The sequence below is a fragment of the Pyrgilauda ruficollis genome, unplaced genomic scaffold, assembly GCF_017590135.1.
Source record: "Pyrgilauda ruficollis isolate IOZ18807 unplaced genomic scaffold, ASM1759013v1 scaffold19, whole genome shotgun sequence".
Taxonomy (NCBI): Eukaryota; Metazoa; Chordata; class Aves; order Passeriformes; family Passeridae; genus Pyrgilauda; species Pyrgilauda ruficollis.
The window spans coordinates 10101474-10109669 of record NW_024518095.1 but is presented as its reverse complement, the minus strand read 5'-3'; the positions used below and the strand labels follow the sequence as shown (position 1 = coordinate 10109669).

The 8196-nt window shown below is 43.2% G+C and overlaps 1 protein-coding gene across 10 annotated transcripts in view; it reads left to right on the top strand.

The window, feature by feature from the left end:
• Positions 1-7466: 7466 nt before the first annotated feature.
• PPP1R12A (protein phosphatase 1 regulatory subunit 12A) overlaps positions 7467-8196 on the top strand; it is a 111339-nt gene continuing 110609 nt past the window's right edge. For 8 of the 10 annotated variants that reach the window (XM_041465518.1, XM_041465513.1, XM_041465520.1 and 5 more), the window contains exon 1: positions 7468-7819. In XM_041465518.1, coding sequence (XP_041321452.1) covers positions 7583-7819 — 237 coding nt within the window. In that variant the 5' untranslated portion in view covers positions 7468-7582. Of the gene's footprint in view, positions 7820-8196 lie in introns of all 10 variants that reach the window. The other 2 variants (XM_041465519.1, XM_041465521.1) reach the window with 2 other exon arrangements.

The window sequence follows — 8196 nt, the reverse complement described above, 5'->3', positions numbered from 1 at the left end:
ATGAGCTTCTGCTGGGGTCCTGGCTCACTTCGTGCCACCGTTGCTGTACACTCAGGACTGAGTGCGTGCTAAGGGTGGCCACTCAAGATTGTCAGTTTTTAAAATTAAGACTGCCAAGAATAAGAAAGCTGTTCTTATAAATTAACATGAAAATGATCTAGCCCTCCACTCGCTGCCATGTTTGCACTCTGCCTATTTGCTGGCTGCTATGTGGAAGGAAAGAGAAAGTCACGTGAAACAGGTACGTTACCTGCGCAGAGAAGACAAAGACTGTGCTCACTTTTCTCACTCAAGTTAGAGGATTTATTTTCCACATGCCAGAATTCAGGTCCAAAGGACACCAGACCATCAAGTAAACCTTTCCAGACATGAAAACAAAATGGTTTAATGGTCACAGCTAAAACTACAGGGGAGATTTCTTGTGATGGTTGAGCCTACATAATGTATTCCTGCTTCTGAGAAGAGTCACTCTGTCCTTCCTCAGGCCTGGTCACGTACTCCCAATTCTATCTAGACTCCAGTCACCCTTTGATACATTTGTTCTGTTTGCTAGAGCAGCAGAAAACTAGCTGAGCCAAGAAGTAAATAGTCTGCTAGTGTAGCCAACTCATTCAGGTGCCAAATGAACACCAAAGCCTGGGAAACAATTGGGAAGGGCATCTGTGCATCCAGAGGTAGGGAATGGGCAGTACAAAAAAAAAAAGACAGCTGGACTTTTCTGTGTCAGTAACCTGCCTGAATGTCTTCATCATCTAGTGAAACCTTAGCCTGGGTCTCCAAGAAAATGCTGGAAGGCATGTTTTTCTCTCAAGCAAAGAGAAGGCTGAGTCATATATCCAAATTATTTAGGGAAATAAAAAAAAATTGGCTAAAATCTAGAGGTTACAGCCTTTTCCTCATCTTATATTAAGTGGCTAAATAAAGTTTCAGTGAAAAGAAGATTGTTTTGAGTTACATAAGCATTTGTTAAAGGGAAAATTAATTTTACCGGTCCCTTCTCAAGTGTTTTGAGTTACCATGATGAATGGGGGAGTTGCAGCCCAGCACACCAATACTGGAATGGTTAGAAAATGCAATTTCATCAGATGGGGGTTGAAAGTCACAAACCTATCAAACTAGAAGCCATTTAAAAAGATTTTAAAGCATACATCTCTGCATTTATGATATAGATATTAACGTTTCTGGAGTACCTTAGTGTTACATTAGTGGCTGCTGTAATTTTGCCTCAGATTATTGTCTCAGTTAAGTAACTCTTCTTTTGAATTTACAAGATGAAGCAATTCAATTTCTTTCTGGCCTTGTGCTAGGGAAAAATAGGAGGTCACCAAAGAAGTCACTTGATGGTTTGGAATGAAGACTGATCAGTTGAGCTGTAGTGTGAGAAGTTACCTACAAAAGTAGCTTTCCACAGCAAACAAAGGGCTTGTAAAAAATTCGGGGGAGAGAAAAACAATAGAAGTGTTTATTAGGACAATGAATTGCTAGAAGTGATTTCTGAGCAAGAAAACTGCTTTCAGTTGCTTGTTCCTGTTGTATTCAGAGACACGGGTCTTTCTGAATATTCTTATAAATATGCATTGCTGTATGCTAACAGCCAGTGCTCTTTCTTAAAAAAACTCCTCATTTTAGTGGCTGTCTGAATAGACTAAAGGACGACATTCTTTTTGCAGTGATACAGGTGTGTCACTTCTGTTAGTACATGGCTAAGACTAAGCATTATGTCAGTGTGCAGTTATGTCACATGCTCACAAAAGCAGAGCCTATAAGCACCATGAGCAGCAAGGCATACTCCTAGATGCCCAAAATATGAGCCAAGCCAATTGTTCAGCCACATATAGATTTTAGTATTTATAATTTAGAGAAATGACACATTCATATACCAAAACAAATATTTAAAAGGAAATTCATATACTTTCTGATAGCAGAAGGGCAGAAATGTGTCATAGATGTCAATAACCCTTGAGTGCATGTACATTTGCATTGTGAGAGAGAAACTAGGATAGGATGTCTTTCACTTCTATTGTCCAAAACATTCTCCTGCTGCCCTGGAAGTATGTTTCCCAGCTGTGATATGTTCAGAATGCATTCACAGGGAACAACTTGAACGCATTTCAGAGGGACAGGTCATTCCATTCCCCCTCAGTATTTGAATTGTATGTTTCAGCAGTATGCTCCTTGACTCAAGCCACACATGAGTGGGAAAGAAACACTTCACCTTCAGAAAGTTGAACAGAGGTTCATAAAAGCTACTATAAGGTTTAAGACAGCAAAATACATCAGAGATAGCTGTTCTCAATATCAAGAGGACAAAATGGACAACTGTCACACATGTCTGCATCCATACACATTCACTAGTCCCAGGACTGCAAAGATTGGATAGAAACAGAGCATCTGTATTTCTGTTACACAACATATGGCTCAGTTCTTTTTTTTCATGACATGACTAGACAAAACTTAAATTTAATTGAAAGTAAGAATGATTTTATAAAGTCAAATTTATAAATAAGTATATTTTCCTATTTCTAAAGGACATAGTGTTACTTTTTACTAGCCAAGACAACTATTTTTAGCTTAATCCATGTACTGTTGAAATTGTCCATAGAACAAATGCTAGTTTAACAGATGGGTACACATAAAAATATGTGAAAGCATCTCTGTGTGAATCAAGTTTAAATGTTACCTTGCATTGCCATTCAGGAATACAGAGACACCAAACTGTGTAAAGCTCATGGAAGATGCTGGGAGAATACACCATTGCAGATCCAATTCAGAACTGCATAATTTATAAATCTGTGCTCTGGTTGCTATGGTAGTTTTAGTTTTGGTTTTGGTGACTCAGGATTATGCAGCATCAAAAAGTAACCCACCTTGAAATGTGGGGTTTCTGTATAAGAATCTTATTCAGAACTGACTAAAGAGCAAGAAGTCTGCTTCTTATGTAGTTTACCTGAAAATTTTGATAGCAATTTGTGCACAGTCCTTTTACCTCTTTTTTTCTGGTTAAGGATTATACCAGAGATTTCACTGTTATATGTGTGGGTGCGTCACACAATTAGGGTAGAGAATACAGCAGATTTAAAGATAAAAATGACTATGACTATCAAGTAAAGCAATGAAATAAATGCCTTATTCTTATGACAAGTATCTCTGTCATGGTGTTTTCACGTGAAAAGATACTTTTATATTTTGTTATCCTTTCTCTCATTTTACCATCTTGGATTCTTTATATGAATCTGTTAAATTTATTAGAAAGTTTTGTGTCAATATATATATGAAATATTTGTCACTAGCCTTCAAATTACTCTTTTTTTCCCAGAGCTGAAATTGATGACATTAACTTTGATATATTAGTTTTCCTTCAATGGGGAGAGAAAAATGTTAAGACAAAATTTTAGAAGCTACACTGTATGTAATGCTATTCAAAATGAGAGACAAGGCAGCAATTATCCACTTGGAGGTCAGAACAAAATTCTACATCCCAAAAGATGATGATTTTGGGTAGTGCAAAAGCTTCATCTGTGAATGTCTGTTGTCTAGAAGCCTGTGTGAAATAGCTTTGAACAATGGTTGTAATGCTTTTAAGAAAAGATGGAAAACCAGAAAGCATACTGATAGCAATCTCATTGCTAAATCATTGTATTGATCAATTGAAGCCTGTTGTTAAATTAACTGGAGATATGTATACACATAGATGCTATCTCTGTAAAATGTTTACATCATTACCTCTACGGAAAAACAGCCCTACTGAATTCAGTGCTAATAATTGTATGGGGGAAATGACATACTTAATCACATTTAGTCTTATGTATATACATGCCAACAAGGGATTTAACAGCACACCTAGTGTGTTGGGTAATCTGGTAGCAATACACCAAAAAAGCCTGATAAAACTAGGTCTAACCTAGTGTGTCCTTAAGTTGCACTGATAATGCAACTCAAATGGTTAAGCGTCTCTTGTTAGCATACTGTGATTATTGTAAACACACATGCACACTTATGCAGTTATCTAATTCACTCTTGTGATACTCTCTTGCACTAGTGATTCTTTTAGAGCTAATTTGATACACACTTTTAATATGGTCTTCAAAGACAGCTTTAATATATATTTGCTCTAACCCTCTACACAAATGAATTTAACACTCCATGCTTAGACAGATGATGGGAAAAGAATTTCATATTTCTACCAAAATTATTATTGGTATTTACATATGTTTATCTCAATTAGTATGGAATTAGAGGCTGCAGACTGTCTCATCTTCTCTCAGCTACACTGATTTTACAATGAAATGGAATGACATTAGACATGGGGTAGAATCGCATTATGATGGGGTAAAGTATATGGCCCAATATGTCTTTGCTATTGAAATTACAAACATTTATTGGAGATATGAGAGAGGAAAAAATTAGAAATTAAAAATATTATTATTTGTATTATTCTTCCCTTCTTGAAGTGTGAACACTTGCAGAGATTAACTAGTTTACATGAACAACAGCTCTACTTTTTGCTTAAGGAAGACCATATGCTTTGCTAGATTTAAGAACTACATATAGTTTCCAGCAGAGCACACAACTATCTCCAAAAGACATTTATATTCAATATATATGGAATATCTGAGTTTCAACTGACTGTACAAATGAATTATATCTTGCCTGTAGTGTCTGCAAAACCCCTCAAACATATCTCCCAACCATGAGGTGCAATCCAAAAAAATTTAGAAGTCAAGGAAAATAATGTCAAGAATGTGGAACATACAAATAGCTGCAGTGCATGGAAAAATATTTGCTGAAGTTCACTGAAAAGCTGGAGCTGAATCAGTGAAAAAACTTTCCTGGAAAGAAGAATAAAAGGAAAGTATGAGATCTGGTTTTTAAAACCAAACTAACTGCATGTTATTTAAGAAAATTGAGCTGTAGAACCTCTGCATTTCACTAACAAGCCAAGAAGAGCAAGTTGGAGTTAAAAGAGGATCCATGACCAGAAAGAAAAAGCTTAGCTGGAAAATTAAAATCAAGCAGAGAGGTCTGGAACTTAGAAACTTGCTCCATGACATTGAAATTCCTGAGAGAGTGCATTTTGAACATGCGGCTATCGATTTGCCTAGAATTACTTTGTTGCTAATGAAGCACTCTATTTAAATATTGTGTGCTGAAATAAAACATTCTTCAGATATGATGTTTCTTGAAGAGTCAACAGCCAACTGAGAGAAGGAGCATCATGGGGAGGTGACTTGTGAAATATCTGAGACATTTGGGGCAGGGGAATGCAGGTTTTTTTGCATTACCTTTTTCTGGGTTATAGTTTTCAAGTCTTTAGGAAATGGCACTGGGTTGAGAGTCTGTCCCCAGGGGAGTTTGCCCAGAAGGACAAGACCACAGCAGGAGGCTGGAACCTGCACAAATTCCCTCTTTAGACATGAGTCGGGTGCTGCAGCCAAGCTCCTGGCTGGTAACTGTCCGTGCCATGCTGATGGTACCAGTGCTATGCCAAAGCACACCTAAATCACTCGTGTGAGTAATAAACACTGCAAAGACTGGTTTTGAATTGTACTTTGCAGTCAGCCATATTTTCAAACCCAGGAATCTAAAATGTACCCCTGGGTAGTCACACAGGCTGCCAGTGGGAAGGTATAAATTAGGTGCCAGGTAATCTTTCATCCACCTACTTAGACTGCAAATCTTTCCCTGGCAAATCTTTCATCTTGACTACCAGATGTTGTCTTTTGTTCTCAATCACATTACGCCTGCAAACTGTCAGTGCATGTATCTCATGCACTGCTGTATGAGTAAGTCTGATGGATATTATGCAAATATCTCCAGATGAAAATCTGTTCTGAAAGACATTAAGAACAGCACGTTGCTGCAGGTACCTTGCAACTACTACTTCTTGTGAAATGTCACTGACATCTTTATCAATATAAATGGAAATAAGAGCATGAGTTGGTCGCAGGATTGCCCACCATAAAAAGGAGAGATTATAATTAGAAAAGCACAAATCATGCAAAATTTGAAGTGTATGAGGTTTGGTGACCCTCTCAAACTATACTTTGTTTCCTATAATTAGCTGAAAAACAAAGCTTATTTTCCAGTAAATTCAAAACCGCATTTTATCCCCAGAGATTATTCTACTTAAAGCAAAATACATATATTTTTAGCTAAAGAAAACAGGCTGTGCATAGAAAAAAAACTTTATTATCTGTTATAGCTTGGTTCCTAGAAGTTGCAACTCTGAACAAAAACATTTTAGTCTTTGTATCTTTAAATGCTGCGTGGTTTGTAACTACTTGTTTTCTCCCAAGAGAAAAGATTGCTGTGCTATCCCCCCAGGTTTTGACACCATGGAAGTGAACTATACGTGAAATGGACAATAAACACAGGGCTTTGTCCACTGCCAGGTAGAATGACAGAATCATGTCATGTTATGGGGTTGGAATGGATCTTAAAAATCATCTAATCCCAAACCTCTGCCATGGGCAGCAGCACCTCCCTCTAGACCAGGTTGATCAAAGCCTTATCCAAACTGGCTTTCATCACTGCCAGGGCTGGGGCATCCACAACCTCCCTGGACAGCCTATTCCAGTGTCTCACCGCACTCACCATAAAGAATTTTTTACAAAAATATCTAGTCTAATTTGTACCCATTACTCCTGGTTCTATCCCTACAGTTCCTGACAGGGAGTCCCTCTCCAGCTTCCCTGGAGGCCCCCTGAAGTGTAAGAAGCAAATGGGAGCTGGTGCTTTCGTACATCAAGCTGGTCTGAGGTGGTCCTGTCTAACCTCCCAAAACAAAGGACCCTCAAGCAAGTTGCTCCATTTATTTCCTCTTTTCCAGTCAAGTGGCTACATGTGTCCCGTTTGCCAGCGCAGGCGGAAACACCGACGCCGCCGCAGGTGACAGAAGCCGCAGGCGGGAACGGGCAGCACCTTCAGCGAAGCCGCCCGACGGAGGCGGGGCTGCACCCCCACTGCCCCTCACAACTCCCAGCTCCCGACCCCCCCTCAATTCCCAGCTCCCACTGTCCCCTCACAGCTCCCGACTCCCACTCCCCCCTCACAACTCACACTGCCCCCTCACAACTCCCAGCTCCCACTGTCCCCTCACAGCTCCCGACTCCCACTCCCCCCTCACAACACATACTGCCCCCTCACAACTCCCAACTCCCGACTCTCCCCCTCAATTCCCAACTCCTACTGCTCCCTCACAGCTCCCGACTTCCCCTCTCAATTCCCAACTCCTACTGCTCCCTCACAGCTCCCGACTTCCCCTCTCAATTCCCAACTCCTACTGCCCCCTCACAGCTCCCAACTCCCTCTCTCAATTCCCAACTCCCACTCCCCACTCGACTCGGCCCGGCCCGGCCCAGCCCAGCCCAGCCCGGCCCGGTCCCGCCCCGCAGCCCGCCCCCCGGCAATCTCGCGGGATTATGCTAATGACGCCTCCACCGCCCCGCCTCTCCGCTCCTCGCCCGCCCCGCGCCCTCCCTGGGCGGGTGAGCGCGCGCGGCCGCGGTGCGCTGTGGGATAGTGGCGGTATAAAGTGTACGCTCGGCGCGGCCGTGGCTGAGGGGGCCGGCGCGAGCGGGGCATGAAGATGGCGGACGCCAAGCAAAAGCGGAACGAGCAGCTGAAGCGCTGGATCGGCTCCGAGACCGACCTGGAGCCGCCCGTGGTCAAGCGCAAGAAGACCAAGGTGAAGTTTGACGACGGTGCCGTCTTCTTGGCCGCCTGCTCCAGCGGAGACACCGAGGAGGTGCTGCGACTGCTGGAGCGGGGCGCCGACATCAACTACGCCAATGTGGACGGGCTCACCGCTCTCCACCAGGTCGGTGCTGGGCCGATCGAGGGGCCCCTAGCCGGACTGGGGCGGAGGGGGGCGAGGCCGGCCGAGTTCTTCCCCCCGGAGGAGGAGGTGGAGGAGGAAGGGGCCGGAGGCGGCTGCGCTCCCTCCGCTGGGGGGTGTCGGGGCGGGGAGGTGGCGGCAGGTCAGCCTGGGACCGGCCGGGGGCCGCGGGCCGAGCCCCGCGCCGGCGGGGCTGCAGGGGCGGGAGGCTGCACCCCCTCCCCGCGGGCAGGGCGTCGGAAGGGGCGGATGGGCCTCTCCTCCGGCGGGAAGGAGGTGCCGCTGACCCTCTTTCGTTTTCCCCTTTTGGCACCGCTTCCCTCGGAGGGCCGGGGGGAGCGGGCCCTGCCCCGTGTGGG